The sequence below is a fragment of the Theropithecus gelada genome, chromosome 4 (assembly GCF_003255815.1).
Source record: "Theropithecus gelada isolate Dixy chromosome 4, Tgel_1.0, whole genome shotgun sequence".
In the NCBI taxonomy this organism is placed as follows: Eukaryota; Metazoa; Chordata; class Mammalia; order Primates; family Cercopithecidae; genus Theropithecus; species Theropithecus gelada.
In genome coordinates, this window is record NC_037671.1 from 4,686,543 (window position 1) to 4,703,676 (window position 17,134).

Here is a 17,134-nt window from a genome sequence, read left to right on the forward strand (position 1 = left end):
AGGTGTTCAAACACACACACATTTTTTATTATTATAAACAAAAAGAAGATTGCAGGTGAGCCTAATCTCTGCACTAGCAAACAAACTAATTGTTTGCTTTCTTTTGTAGGCATTACAGTTTCTTTCTGAATTGCATAAATGAACAAGAAAGCTGGGTCCGGTTTCCCAGAGAGGGACCACTCAGGACAGAAATAGACTCATGAGCACAGGAAATCTGTGAGCGCTTGAATAAGGACAGGCAACTCCAGGGAAAGGATAATGTCTCTACAATGCTTGCTCATGTCTGGTCGCAGAACCAACACGGATATTTAAAAGCAGGGAGGTCAGGACAAAGTAAAATGTAACCACTTGTTTATAAAAGAAAAATCATACTACTTGTATATGTAATATATGCAAACCCAAAACAGCATGTCTAGGAATCCCAAGAATGAAAATCTGAATTTCCCTTTAACAATATCCATTATTTTACAAGAGAATCATTATTAACATCTTTCTCTCTCGTTAATAGGTAAAGCTCCACGACACGCAATCTGACATGTTAAGAAGTGTGTGATGTTAATAACCAGACTCTTCAGCAGCAGAAAGCAAGGAGTTCCATAAGAATATTACTCGGGGCGGGATTTAGTAGAATAATGTAAGTCCGAGAATCTTGGATTATATACATTGAAATGAGGTAGTATTTCTAGACGATCTGAAAACTAGTACTTTTATACCCCAAAATAAAGAGGAGCACCATTCAAACATTTTTTCCATCTATCTATCCATCCAACATCCAGCACAAATAATTAAAAGAGTATTTGTGAAAGTTTTCCTCATTCAAGTACCAATCAGTGTAAGCTACCTGTACTTCTGAACTACCGATCCCAGAATTGAAAGTAGCATGAGTGTAAACATATCTGCATCGGCAAAGGTTTGTATGCCCCCATCTCTAGGTCACACTTTTTCACTGTACGCTTGGCATTTAGAATATCAATGGATACGGGTATTTTCAAGAATGTAATGTGTCAGTTCCTACCTCCACATAGTCCTTGGCATGGCCCCAATCTCGTTTGGCATCCAGATTTCCCAAACTGAAACATTCCAGTTGTCCAAGGTAAATCTTAGCTACTGACCGGCTAATTTTTCGAGTAACGAAATTAGCTCCTAAAAAGAGGCAAAAGATGTATTATCAGTCAAGTGCATTTGACACATTTAACAGTTTGGTGAACCAAACCCAATTTCGGCCTCTGGGCATTTCTTTCATTCTGCACTCCCAGCCACCCTGTTAAAATAATAAAAGAAAAGAAAAAGAAAAAAGATCATTAACTGTCATTTAGACAAGTTAAGAAGCCCTAATTCTATGTGTCACATCAGCTCTACTTTCATAACAAATGTTTTTCTTTCGGGGACATCTTAACATTCCTAATTTGCTGCTTCAATATGCAGCCCAGGCATTAGGCCAAAGAAAAGCTGTTGGAATGCCAGTTTTTTTAACAGAAAATTCAAAAGGGTTGTATAAAGGGAAATGCCAGAATGGACGACAGACATCTAAGACCACCCTGATTTTTTTTAAGAACACAAACATCATATATTCCTACTAATAAAGCTACTTTGGGACTCATGGGGAGAGAAAGAAACATAGCTTAGTTCACAGGGTAACTAGTTAAAGGAAACAAGAAAGGAATTTATTTGGGCTGCCTTTCTCTTAACAAAATAAGTGGTGATGGCTCTTACTCAGAAACCTGCACAGCCATCCAAATGATATGATATGGCCCCCGGGCAAAAGTTTCTCTGTACTATACTTAAGGCAATGCCACTTTCCAACTTCATTTCAGTGTTATCTACAGAAAGGGCTCCTACATTTTGTGTAATATTTTGAAATGATTGGATGAAAGGGACCATATATTGATGAAAGTACTGAAATTGTTTTAATGTTCTCTGGTCTTTAATGAAAACTCTACCTGCTTTTAAAAGATCACAAAGTTAAAAGGCACTTCTGAGACAGTTTTACCTTGTATCAAGGTAAGGTTATGAGAAAACACCATTTAATACCAAATTCTCAAGGTAATAATACACATATTAGCAGTTAATAATGGATTCATACAGTTTAGATACATGAATATCATAATTTATCACATACCAATGACTTCATGTTCTTTTGCAGATGAAGCAGGGAGGCAAATATTATGATCAAAGTGTATGGCTTCTGGAGAACAGGCACACGGATAAGGGCAATATTTCTAAATAGGTTTTCCAAATTTTGGCAAGAATATGGCTTAGCGCAAGTTCAAACATACACCAGATTCACTTACTCCACAAACTTGATACGTACATTTACAGCAACATTATTAGCCTTAAGAAATACAATGGGACTACCGTGGAAATCCAAATTTTCAATTTCCCTTGTCAATTCAGATGGTACGTTAAAAAATACAAAGTTTCAACTTTCACAGAGGTTTATATAGCACAAAGAGGTCCTTCAAAAAAAAGTGCCTTTTGAAATGAAAACCTACTTATTAGCCAGTAAGTAATTAGTGGCTAATTATTAATTCAAAAAATTTTTCTATTGACTTGTAACAGTTAAATTTAAATGTAAATTTATAATTACATTTAGGTTTTTTGATGTTTATCGTTATTTCAATGTCAGGACTATACTATTTTCTCAAAGTATACTAAGAAACCAATGATGTCAAATCATTAAATAAATTTTTCAACATAAAACATTTCAGATTAACCTATTTACCAGTAAACTAATGTTTGGGAGTCCAGTGGAAGCATTTGACCCTATTCATACAATTTATTGATTCTCTCAGCCATTGTTCACTACGCACCCACCAATCACTGAGCACTGAGCTAAGCACTGGGGATCTGGGAGTGAAGCCGCAGCTCCTGCTCTCAGGTATCACAGAGAGGGTCAGATGGGCCAACAAACCAGTGCTGAACCTAGTAAAATGACAGGTCTGCAAGGGGAGAAAGGCTTTGGGGTTGTAGCATGGCTGCCAGGCGCAGCATGTGAGAAATACCCCCCAGAAATGGAGCTTGAATGGAGTCTACCAGGGAGGTCATAAAGGGATTAATCAAGCCGTGAGACAGGGTGGTACTCCAGGCAGGAGGAACAGCACTCGCAAAGATGAGGAAGGGTCTTTCTCCTCCAACTCTTACCACAACCTTATGATGGTTATGGCCCCTCCTGAGGGCTATCACTGATAGCACTGTGCTAAGCTCTTTAGATGGGGTCACTCATTTAATTTTCCAAGCAACCCACGGGCTAAGAACTATTAGTACCCACATGAAGCTGAGATTCAGGGAAGCTATATAAATCAACTATTCTAAAACAGGATTCAAATCAAGAGCTATGTGACTACAAAGTTCTTATATTACCAGAACTTTAATGTCATGCTAGAAAGGTGGATCTTTTCTTATCTGGTTCCTAAAGTTATCTTGGATAACCAGTCAAAATTAACTATAATTTCTAGTTCTTAAAATGTAATTTTTGGTTTTGTTTTTTTGAGACAGAGACTCGCTCTGTCGCCCAGGCTGGAGTGCAGTGGCGCGATCTTGGCTCACTGCACCCTCCGCCTCCCAGGTTCAAGCAATTCTCTGTCTCAGCCTCCCGAATAGATGGCATTACAGGCACCTGCCACTACACCTAGCTACTTTTGTGTTTTCTTTTTCAGTAAAGGTGGGGCTTCACCATCTTGGCCAGGCTGGTCTTGAACTCCTGACCTCGTGATCTCCCTGTCTCAACCTCCCAAAGTGCTGGGATTACAGGCATGAGTCACCACACCTGGTCAAAATGTAATTTTAACGATTATTTAGAACAGCTATTTTGAGATACAATTCACATAGCATACAACTCATTCATTTAAAGCATATGCTTCAATGGCTTTTGTTATATTCATAGAAATGTACAACCATCACCACAATCAATTTTAGAACACTTTCATCATCCCAGAAAGAAACCCTGTATCATTTAGCAGTTTTCTCCTAGTACCCTAGCCCTGGCAAACAGATAATCTACCTTGTATCTCCAGATTTGCCTATTCTGGGCACTTCGTATAAATGGAATTATATTAATGTCTGGTCTTTGTGCCTGGTTTCTTTTACTTAGCATAACATTTTCAAAGTTCATCCATATTGTGGTTTGAATCAGTACATTGTTCATTTTTTATGGCCAAATTAATATTCTATTATATAAGTATACCAAATTTTATTTAACCGTCCATGAGATGAATATCTGTGGTGCCTCCATCCTTTGCCTTTTGTGAATAATGCTACCATGAACGTTCATGTCTTTTCACAAACATATGTTTTAATTTCTTTTAGTTATATACTTAGGGGTGGAATTGCTGGGTCAGATGAGAACTGTTTTACCAATTGAGGAAATGTAGACTTTTCCAATGTGGCTGCACCACTTTACATTCCCACCAGCAGGGAAACAGGGCTCTGATTTCTTCCCATTCTCCCCAGTACTTGTTATGGTCTGCTAGACTGTGGTCATTCTAGTGGGCACTGAGTGGTACCTTACTGTGGTTTCGATGTGTACTTCTCTGATAACTAATGATATGAAGCAATTACCTTTTCATGTGCCTACTGGCCACTTGTATATCTTTTTTGGAGACATGTCTATTCAAATCCTTTGCCCATTTTCAAATCGGATTACTTATCTTTTTATTATAGAGTTGTAAGAATTCTTTATACATTCTGGATCCAAGTCCCTTATCAGATATATAATTTGTAAATATTTTCTCTCATTCTGTAGGCTGACTTTTCACTTTCTTGACTGTGCTCTCTGAAGCATAAAAGCTTTTTTATCTTTTAATTTTGATGAAGTCCAATTTGTCTATATTCGCTTGTGTAGCAGGTGCTTGTGGTGTCATATTCGAGAAGGCTTCATTAATCTAAGGTTATGGAGATTTATTCCTATACATTTTTACGAGTTTTATAGTTTTTCTTCTTACATTTGAATTTTTGATCAATTTTTAGTAAATTTTTATATTTGGTGTGATGAAAGGGTCTAACTTCATTCATTTGCATGTTGACATCCAGCTGTCTCAGTATTATTTGTTGGAAAGGTTATTTTTCTCATTCAATTGTCTTAGCACTTTCCTCAAAAATCAATTAATCAAAATTGTGGGAGATAATTTCTGACTTTCAATTCGATTTCATTGCTGTACTCTATGTCTGTCCTTATGCCAGTACCACACAGTCCTGGTTACTGTAGCTCTGTGGCAAGTTTAAAAATTAGGAAGTATGAGTTCTCCGACTTTGTTCTTTTTTAAGGTTATTTTAGCTACTCTCTGTCCCTTGAATTTCCATATGAATTTTAGGATCAGCCTGTTGATTTTTGCAAAAACACCAACAGGGAATCTGAAAGGGATCATGTTGAATCTGTAGATCAAAATGGGGACTATTCCCATGCTAACATTATTGTGCCTTCCAATCCATGACTATAGGATGTTGTTCCCCTTTATTTTGGTCTTTAATATTTCTTTCAACAATGTGTAATAGTTTTCAGGGAATAATGTTTACACTTTGGCTAAATTCGTTCCTAAACACTTTATTCTTTTTTATTATAAATAGAATTGTTTTCTTGATTCCAAGAAAAAGTTTTTGATTAATTTTAAACATTTTTGTAACCATATGTTTCGCTACTTAATTCTCAAGAAAGGCTTAAAATGATTTTTTAAAAAAAATTTGCTCTCCTCATTTTTAGTCCATGTTACGGAAGAGTGCTCTTTTAAGGAAAAAACTATATAAAAGCATAGAACATGAGGGCTGAGACTATCCCAAGTGACAGGTGAAGAAAAAGAAGTGCACAGAGACTGCACACCTTTCCTGAGCCAGCACAAGTGGTCGAGCCTGACCCAGGCCTGTCTCACTGGCTTTCTAGCCTTGTGCTGTTTCGCTAAGCCACAGTGCAATGCAGGAGGAATCCCTCCTGCGATGAGATGACCTAAGTGTGTGTGAATCATAGCACATGTGGATAATGGAAATCCTATAATTAATTTAAATACATACTTGATTTATAAAAGCCTTAAACTATAAGATTCTAGGTAGAAAGAGGACTAAGAAAAGTTAGCTCAACGAATGGAGGGAGAGCCAGCTCTGTTAGTAACCAGCTGTGATATCTTAACACAAACCACTTAACGACTCTGAAGTCACAGTCTCCTCTGTACCACTTGCATATTAATATCTGCCACGCCAAATCACCGGGTACACTAATGTAGATTAAATGGCACTTCTCATAGAAATGTAAGAAAATCACTATGTCCCTGTTTGTAAAATAAAGATAGTAATAGTACCTAAAAGCTTTGATGTTTAAAAGAGAAAATCCAGGTTTTACGGTTATCAGCAAGTAGTAACTGTTAGCCATTATTATAACGATTACATTACAATGTTAATGGTATCTATAATTAAGTCTCAATGGAAAGTTAAGATTTCTTAGTTCTTTTACTAATAGACGACTACATCTCTTAATTCTCTGATTTTGAAAGTCTGAGATTGAGAAAAAAATCAAAATAAACAGACAGGCATGTGGGCCTACATAGGAAGCAGTAATAAACATTTCTTGAATGATTTTGGCTTTCAATATTAACTCATTCTTTCTTGCATCTTTCTTGGAGCATAAATTCCCTTCTTAAAATGCATTCTTTAGAAGTTCCCTTAATGGGGAAAAATTAACTTGTTCGTATTTGAAAGAAGTTTTGCTAAGTGCACAGTTCAAGGTTGAAAATTATCTTCTCTTCCATGCTGACAGTATTTTCCTACTGTCTTCTGGTTTGCAATTTCTGCCAGCGAGAAGTGTGCTTCCGGTCTAATTGTCATTCCTTTGTAGGTAATGTCATGTCTTTTTTCTCTTGTTAATGTAAAGATTTTCCTGTTTTGTTTGGTATCCTGGGGTTTCACTCCAATGTGTCTACACGGCTTTCTGGTTGGGGTCCATGGTGCTTCCTGCATCTGTGACTCTTTTATTAAGTCTAGAAATTTCTCAGCAACTATCTCTTTAGATATTGCCTCTTTTCACTCTATTTTCTTCTGGGAAAGAATATTAGACTTCTCCTTTTACTTTCTATTCTCTTAATTTCCTTTTTGTAATTTTTATCTCTTTGTTTTTATCTGTAATAGTCTGGGTTAATTTCTGCACAGCCAACTAATTGTCCTTCAGCAATCTAATCTAATCCTAAATCGGCCACTTAACACTTTCTTTCTTTTTTTATTTTTATTTTTTGGCACATCCAAAGTTCTCTTTGGTTCTTTTTCAAACCTACCTGGGCATTTTTACATTCTGTTCTTGCTTGCTTATTTTTTCTGATTTGACATTTTTATTTACACACGTTTTTGTAATTTTATATTCTGAATTAGATAATTCCAGTATTTGAAGTTCTTGGGGGACTTATTTATTATTTGTTATTTCTGCTGACTTTGACTGATGGTGGTTTGTTTCCATGTGCATTTAGTGAGAGTTCATGTTTAGTAACCTTAATTTGCTGGAGACCAGAGGACATCAACGCAAATGATGGCTTCCTCCTGAGACCGTCACGGTTTGTTTGTTTCTCTTTGGGACCAGGAGATACTAACACCTGGGATGCTCATCCCCTTCCAGAATGCACAGGTTAACAAAATTCTGTTCTTCCCCTTGACTGTGATCTACTGATTAAAGAGGCTGGGTGTTCCCTAAAGAACCAAGGAGAGATACACACCCACACACAAAACACACACACACAGTCTGTGTTAATTTAAAGTTTCTATTATATTATAAAGCATACCAACATAATATCTCTAAGCTTCTATAACAAACATTAAAGGAAAAAAACTGACAAAATTTGGAAAGCACACTTCAAATTGCCAGCATTAAACTGAAAACAATGGAATTGCCTTTAAGACATGAATAGTAGCCAATTTATTAAAGAATTTGATCAGATATTAGATCACAATCTTTTCCACAATGTATTACTTCAATAGAGATTTATTTTTAAAAACAAAATGCAACCTTGGACATCCTCTGATGAAGCAGTAGACGTAAGGAAGAAACCCTATGGGAGGTTCACTAAGTCCTACTAGGGACAATTCTACTTATCACACTACACAAAATTACTTCTTTTTCAAATGTATATTTCCTATGGCCCTGTGGCAATTTTTATTGTTTGTGTGTATACAGGTACACATGATTGTGTATGTGCATGATGCATACATATATACATAAGTAAAAATTATCTGTCTACATCCAAATGGAACTTGAAGTAACCACAATTTGTCTAATAAAAATTCTATCCCATTGCTCAGTACTTCATCCAAAAGCTTTTGATTGAAAGATTTTTTTGGAGTTAAAGTACAATGACAGTTTGGACAATATTCATTGGAAAACAGAAATCATTCCAATTTATCCTGAACCCCACATGAACCTCCGCCCTGGGGCCCTGCATTTTTCCCCTGTGGTAATCTCTGGCCACCCCACTGTGAACTGCCTGGGCCATGGCTCAGTGGAGACAGGGTGTAGAAAGAAGAGACACTGAGAAGGTCATGGCTGACTGAGCAGACGACTGAGATCAGAGAGATCATACCTCATTTGCTCACTAAGTCCTGCCAAGAGCAACACTATTTAACTGCAGGTACTCAAAATCCAATAGGCACACTTAAAGGAATCTCAGGCTTAAAAGAGGACAATTCACAATGTGCATTTGTCTGAGATAGCTACCACCTTTTGGCAACTATTTAAAATATGTGTTTAAAGAGAAATGATCAAACTACTTTGCTATTTGTATCAAATGTTCAATGCATTTTCCACTGACAGTGAGATAATTCAAATTTGTAAGTCTTCGTTTCAGGTTTTCTCAAGTTTGGTACTATTGACATGTAAGGCTGAATAAGTCCTTTTCATTGCGGTTTGTGCTGTGCTTTGCAGTGTTTAGCAGCGTCACTGGCTTTTACCCAGTAGATGCCAGAAGCACCCCTCAGTTACGTCCACAGATGTTGCCAACTCCCCCTGGGGGAACAAAACTGCCCTGGTTGAGAACCATGGCCTCAGTCAAATAAAACAACCCTGCAAAGACAAAATCCCCAAAATCAAAACAAATATATAGCTTTCAAGTATCTCTATTCATTCGATACACTAACAAAACTATTGGGGAACTAATAAACATGAAATATTTAAATCAGGATGAGACAAGGGTGAGTCTTCATTTAGCACTGGCATGAATCTATGAGCCTGGCCTTCCCAGGAGAGTCCAGGCTGAGGGTACACATTTGGGAACTATTTATGTGTGGATGATATTTCAAGTCCTGAGGCCAGCTGAGACCACCAAGAAAGGAATGTTAGCAACAAAACATAAATGGTCAGAGAACCAAATACACTGATGCTGTAATGTTTACAGGTCAGATGAGGAGGAAGCAGTGAGGGAAAGCAAGGGCATAGGAGTATCCTAAGAGTCTGGAAAGCCTGTATCCAGGAGGGAGTGATCACCATGACTGCAGGTCAGAAGGACAAAGACAGAGAAGTGACCTTGATGGGAGAGCTTCCAAAAGAGGTGGACAAAAGTCCAAGGAAGGAGAGGGCTCAAGAAAGAAAGGCGGTGAGATTTCGGAGGCAAGGAGCACAGACAACTTCTGAAAACTTCTGCTGTCAGGGAGAGAAGGGGGTGAGACTGGGAGGACTGCATTTCAAGATGGGCATGAAAGCAGCATCTTTGCATGCTGAGGGAAAGATCCTAGTGATGATGGAGAAACTGGTCCAGGAGAGAGGTGAGAATTGCTGATGCCAAGTCTTCAAGGAGGTGGTAGCAGATAGGAGCTCCAGACAGCTCCTCCAGGGCACAGGAGAATAGGTGGGGAGAACACAAACGCAGGAAGGCAGAGTTCAGATGTTCTGAGGACTTTTATTCCTGCTCAAATCTTAAACACACACCCCATTCTGACTACACGATTCACCCCACCTCCCTCAGCTCTCCCACCGTCTCTGCTCCTGCACTGTGGCCTGAGTCTGCGGGAGAACTTTTGCACACCTGCGCTGACTGTGTTCTCCAGCGAGAGCTAAGCTCGTGCTGCCTGGTCATGATGACCTGCAACTTCCTGGTCGGATCTTCCTCCTGTTCACCTCAGGAGACATTACCATTAGCTCTAGTTCGCTTCTCCTTTTACCCCGAGCTAACACGACTTTCTGGATGGCCCTGCATGGTGAATGGTCTCACCCTGCACCCAGTAGCCTGGAAGTCCTCTTTGATTCCTTTCTCACTCTTCCATTAGTCAACTGCTCATCAAGTCCTACTGAGTCTGTTTCTTCGGCAGTCCTAAATAACTCCCCAACCCAGCCTCTAGTAGGCCACAAATGAGGTGGGGCTCAATGCAGATTCCCTGAAGCATGCTTTGGTGCTCTTTCCTACTTCACATGGTTCTAATGGGAGTAGCCTAACCCTGCCATCCTGAGTGCATTGATTTATTCAAGAGTAATGGCTATAAACTGCCTATGGGCCAGAAGCTCCTTTGTGTCCTGTCACTGGCCCCATCCCCAGTATCTCCTACTACCCTGTCCCTCTCACAGCTCTCTCCAGTGACATCCTACTGTGTGCAGAACCCCCCCCCCCCACCCACAGCACACACAGGTGTCTTCTCCTTCTCTGGACAGCCCCTTCTTTTTGTGAGAAATATCTGCATCCACAGCTGCTTCCCAACTGCCTGGCACTCCAAGTGTCATCTCAGTGGAAGGGATTCCTGACGCCTCCCCCGGTGGGGGCTGTCACTCTTCCGTGCTCCTTCATCACCCTTGTACAGGCTACCTGCTCTCATGACAGCAACTGCAATCTTCAGTTTACTCACTCAGCTGTGAGCTTCTTAAAGACGAACATTCTATACTGTCTCTCCAGTGTCTCACCAGTGTCTAACACAGCACATAACACATGACAGGTGTTCAGTCAATATTTTCTGCAGGGAGAGGGAGGGGAGCAGGGTCATTCCACAGTTTAAACAGGAAGGCATCTTTACATTTACAAACTTAGGACATAATGAGCCTGATTATCTAATTGCTTCTGCCATAATTCCAGAGTCTCAGGAATGAGTAAACGCTTCCACTGATATGTCTGTTTTTCAAGGACTTGCAAACTAATAAGAATAAAGGTAAATACCACAGATGCCAGTTCAGAACAAAGAAATTATCTGGTCACACTAGGCAGCTTGTCTCTCTTCTGACATATATCAGGGTTTCTTCTCTGCCTTCATATTTGTAGGGACCTCTGTATACACTTTTACCTGTATCATCAGAGGTGTGGCAAAGGGATGTGAGAAGGATAAAAACTTTATTGTGAAAGAGAGAGCATCAAATTCAATATATTCAGTATATATAAGCATGAAAAACACATGGAACAACATAGAGACACGTAAACCATCTTCTGAAACCAACTCCTTTTTGTAGAAACGACTTATTCGCTTTAAAATGACTTATCCCACATCATTCCACATCATGTTTGGGCTTTACTTCAGAACTGATAGAGCTATTTCACAGAAGGACAACGTTCACACTTCTGTTTGACGACACCCATACTGAAACGCCTTGGATTACAATTCCTCTTTAGCTTCCATCTCGACTCAGAAGTGTAGTGATATTTAAGGAGTAAAGCAGAGCCACTTCCTATAAATTTCATGTTCAAAGTAACTTTACAAAAATAGTATTGGCCTATAGCCACCCAGCATAAAGACTGCAAAGTAACGAAATCTTCAAAAGACCTTTGGTTCAAATTCTTCATCTGATAGAAAATTGGGGCAAGATAAATGTCCATAAAATGATGCAATCGTGTCTCCTTCCACAAGAACCTTACTCGGCTCTCGTGACAGTTTCTGTCATTCTCTCTGTCACAGAAAAGTAAATATCTGCAATACCCTGGAAACAAATACACACAAAAGATACTTATTCACCCAAGGAAAATAAGTAACATTGCCTCCTCTGTAGTAACTATTGCTAATTATTGATTTGGACTTCAAGCAGTTTTTCAAGAAGGGTCAGACTCCAAGAATATTAGAAATAAAGGATAATTAGAGCATAATTAGAAATAAAGGATGACTTCTAAGAATTGTGTGCCAGTCAGAAAACACTGCCTTAGTTATTGATATACAATATAAAGTAACATTAAGGAACGAAAAATGCAAGGAAGAGAAATTACGGCTTTCTTACTAGTGACTTAGCCTCTCTGCTTGAATCACATCTATAACTTTTTGAGGTTCTTTTTATCTGTGGGGTTCTCAGCTACAAGCCTAATGAGATGAACGGGCATGCAGGAGGCAGTAGCGTGCCTCTCAAGCTCACCAGAGCAGCAGCAGAGACTGAGCCTGTGTGGCAACAGGGGCGCGGCCGAAGCTACACTTTCTGGAAATTAGGTAATGAGCACAAAAAGCATTTGGTCAGTACTAGATGAGATGTTTTTAACGCATGCTGACAACAGACCATAATATGCAAGGAGATAAAGTATTTCACACTTTTTTTTTCTTGTGGTTGGTTATAGTCAGGTTGGCTTGAACTTTAGAGTATGCACATACAGCTACAGAGGCCCTTAACTGATTTGCATGACGGCAATGTCTGTGAACCCAATATTCTTCAAGCCTGGGGCCGTGGCCTACACCTGTAGATCCAGCCACTAGGGAGGCTGAGGCAGGAGGATTGCTTAAGCCTACGAGTTAGATTTCAGCTTGGGAAACATCGTGATCCCTGTTTTTTAAACAACAAACACCACCAACAAAAATCTCCAACATTCTTCAAATCAGTCAAGAACAAATATCGTGAAGAGAATCACAGAAAAGCGGATTTAACAACCAGGTAAAACATGTAAACTACAAATAATTCTAAAACCAAAGGTATCTGTCATTCAGCAGTATCACTGACATGGTATTCCCAGGATAGTGTCTGGAAACTAAACACCATGAAACAGTGTTTTTTAAAGTTAACAGACTTGAGTTACAAGACAGCTTAACAGCTTAGTCCCAGTTTCTATGTCACCTATGTGGCAAAATTTCAGGTGAAAGATTTGCTTCTATACTTTACTTCATCACTTCCTTTTCTTACTAATTAAATTTAGAATTCAGCAAACCTAAAATGAAAACTAAGGGAAGGAAAGAGGCAACAAAAAGTCAAACAAGAAGAACGGTCTCGACGAAAAACTAAAGGGTCAAGAAAGGCAGCTGATGTAACTGGAAAAAAGCTCACTGGGGCAATGAAATGTGACGGAAGGGGCAGGCCACCATAGGGGCAGCATAAGATAACGGATAGTCACACAGTTCTAGGGTGAAACCGCCTGGGTACAAATCCTGTATCCTTCAGTACCATGGGAAGGTAATTTAACTTCTCTAAACTCCTGTCTCCTTACCTGTAAAATGGATATAACTACAACTACTTCATAGTTTTATTACGGGGATTAAAAGAGATGAGTGACAGAGTGTCTGGCACATGGTCAGAGCTAAATAAATGTTAGCTGCTATGCTATCATTATCATTACTAGCATCACTAACAGTCCCGTAGGTTGAAACTTTTAAAAATTCTAAGATATTAGTTCAAGAGCACTCTACACTTCTCAAGAAGCATTTGTGTTTAAAAATTCCAGTATCAGATGCACTTAGAATCCAGCCAAAGAAAGGGGCACATGCTGAGAACATCAGGCGGAAATCGGAGGCTTTCCGGGAAGGGACCACATGGCACGCTCAGCCCTCGGCTGCAGAAAAGGAGGAGCGTGTGTCAGGCACAGCCCCTGCACCAAGGTTCAAAGTGAATGGACACAAGAGTCACTAGTGGGCACGTGCTGGCAGTCCTCCTTTGGGCAGGAGTGCCACCAAGCTCACTACGCATGTTTCACAAGGAGCACTCAACTACTGCAATCCCCATCCCCCAAATCTGGCTCAGAACAGCGATTTCATTTTAATAACCATCAATCTTAATTAATATAGCCAAATTCAATGGTGTCTAGCGAGTTCTGCACATTTTTTGGAAAGAAGTATATAGATCACTTTTCGCATACGGTATGTTAGCTCATTTTAGTGCTGGGAGTGGAAGAGTAGATTATCTTGTTTTCTTATGTGTTCAGTTCCCTGTCTTAATATTTGCTTCCTATAGGGAAGTATTTCTCTGTGTTTGCAGATTTACGAAACATTCTTCAATGTCCAGCACTCTCAACTAAATGTTCTCCGTGAAATTGGGACCACACAGTCGTTTGCCAGCCAGAATGGGGATATGTTAGTACTAAGGTTCTCACCAACCTACATTTTGTCTTCCTCAAAAAAAATTAATCAGTGTTCCTCTGAGAAACACGTTCTTCCTCCTTAAAACAAGGTTTATTCTTTATGTACAAATTAAACTGTTAGGATCATAGGAGGCACTGGAGCCAGGGTTGAGCTGTTTCCTGGGTACTTCTCGAGCCTTCTTCACATCCTGTGGGCACTAGGCTTCCCCTACTCCTCTGATACAACTGTACTGAAAACCCACCCTTCTCACTGCCAGGAGGGTTTCTCTGTGACCGCACTGATGTTCACTTCCTTACTTGCATACCCTCATGGGCTGGTTATCCTCATGTACATCCTGCTTTAGCACCTTTTCAGAAATCTTAAACTTACCAACAGAAATAGAAAGAAGAAGGCAGAAGCAAGCCTTCTGAAAAATAAAATCTGGCTTAATCTGGGATTTTTTTACTCTAGGAATCATTAGAGTTTGTCCACACCAGAAACATCTAATAACAATACTTGGGAATTAGCCCATAAACAACAGAAGCACAGACCATTATTCTTCTAGCACTTAATATTCAATATCCCATAAGTTACTTTACCAGGTCTTACCTACTTTAATTATCACTTATTAAGCTGTGAAACCTTAACTTTTTTAACTCGTTCAGAGAAAACAAAGTCATATATTCCTTTATGCATTTTCCCCTTTATTCCTCCTGTTTATTAATAATACATTTTAAGTTGTGAGGTGGCACAAACTGAACTTACTTCTCTAGGTGGGACATTAGCAGCAGTGATGGTAATAATAATAATGGGCTAATAACTTCACTTACACGATTTCCTTTAATGCTCGTAACAACCTTATGTGAACACTATGATTGCCCCACTTTACAGATGAGAAAACTGAGACTCAGAGAGATTGAGAAACTTGCCAGAGTTGTTCATCTAGTATGTAGTGGAACCTGGACTGAGTCCAAGTAGTTGAACACTTCTATATCCTTACGTGAACCACTTAAAAAGGGGAATAATATTCCACAACAAATAGTGGAAAAGAAAGTTTTGACTCAAATTAAATTTTGAAAACTTAAGAATGTTATTTTGAAAAAAATTTCCACTTATAATTAACAAAATTTAAATTACAACCGCATCTATGTAATTTTTGTTAGTCTAGTCACAAAGTAAGGTTTTCTTTTTGTAATTTTTTGACACAACCATATACATTTCACATAAGACTTTTACAGCACCATTAAAAATATATATATGTATCACTTAAAAAAATACTTCAAAAAATTAGCCTGGTGTGGTAGTGTACACCTGTCGACCCAGCTGCTCAGGAGGCAATGGCAGGAGGATCTCTTGAGCCCAGGAGTCCGAGCCTGCAGTGAACTATGACCACTGCTGTACTCCAGCCTGAGCGCTGTGCAACACAGTGAGGCTGTGGCTCTATTAAAAAATATATAGAGAGAGTTTCACTAATTTTCTCAAGAATCTTTCACATGTCCTTGATATTTATCCATAAGTCTTCCATTCATCATCGTCTTTTCTTGACTTTCCTAATTCAAACGTTAAATGGTTTACCTGGCAAAATCTCATTTTGAATGGCTTTTCCTGTGATTCCAGCAATTCTTCAATACTATTTACATTTTATCTTTTTGCAATTCATGGGTGTCTCAGTGAACTAGTGTATTTTATCTGTCAACATCACTGAAAGATTCTTGGCTTCTGGTTCAACACCATCTTCAGTTGGCGGGCACTGCAGCGTTCACATTTCTCACTGTCCTCTTATACCAGTAGCCACAGCAATCCACTCACAGGGCTGCCTGCAACAGGGTCTTTCACTTTGGAAGGCAAGGAGTAAAACAACTAAGTCTCTAGCTTTCAGCATTGAAAATACAGGAAAAGGGAAGAAAAGAGAAAGGAAAAATGAAATAAATCTTCAAAATCTACTATGCACTGTATTAATCTTTTCCCTGCAGGCTTTCCCAGACACCTTCACGGTGAGTCGAAATGACAGAGCCGCGCTCCGCTCCATCAGGTGGGTGGGCGTTATTAACCTCTCCATGTACAGGTGCAGAAACTGAGGTCTGAGTAAGTGACTTGCCCAAATGCACACAGCTGATGAGGAACGGCCAAATTCTCTGTGTATACTGCCTGGCTGTATTGCAGGGAACTGTGCTACATGTCATCAGACAGTTATCAGTTTGGTTTCAAACATAAACGTCACGTAAATTACAAAACACTGAAAAACAAACCCTTGAATTCAATTTAACAATCCCAGAAGTCTCACCTCAGGAGATGGGAGGGACTTCATTTTGTTTGGTGGTAATCAGCACCTACATTAGACCAAGTATTGCTGCAAAAGTCTTTTATGTTTAAGCAATTACACCTCTTCTCTCCACAAAGAATAACATGGGCCAGACAGCTTTGTGATCGCCAAGTGTACATGTCATCTATGAAGTATCATAGTCTACAAATGCAATGGTAAACCAGATGATGTCACTTTGTGCCCCAACCAGAAAGGCTACCCAGAACCTGGTGGGTCCAAGAATAGTGGCCAATAGTCTAACCATTTATGGACAGACAAATGGTATTGTGTAAAACCTATAATGCTCTACTGAACTCCAACAGGCGATTACTTCATCCCGATTTCACAATGGGCTGCTAAAATTTTTTGCAATAAATTAAGTCTCTGATGCTCATCTACAAAAGCCACAAGGCACCTTTTATAGCTAGAAATACACATAAAATATCAAGTATTTGGTATTGGTTTGCCTGTTTGATACTTCTACAGTGCATGATTTGAATTTGCCAGTCAGACTGGAAAATATTCAGTAATTTTTTTAAAGATTATTTTATTTAGACATGTTATATGTACTATTTATACAGAGGGAAAGTGTTTTCTGCCTATTGTGATTAAGTGAAAACAAGTCCCAGTTACCTAATTTCTATCATGCATTATATTATT

General features: G+C 39.0%; 1 protein-coding gene across 2 annotated transcripts in view; it reads right to left on the bottom strand.

Moving 5' to 3' along the window:
• Positions 1–17,134, bottom strand: part of GMDS (GDP-mannose 4,6-dehydratase) — a 630,071-nt gene that overhangs the window by 315,265 nt on the left and 297,672 nt on the right. For both annotated transcript variants that reach the window (XM_025382900.1, XM_025382899.1), the window contains exon 7: positions 1,016–1,143. In XM_025382900.1, coding sequence (XP_025238685.1) covers positions 1,016–1,143 — 128 coding nt within the window. The remainder of the gene's footprint in view (positions 1–1,015; positions 1,144–17,134) is intronic.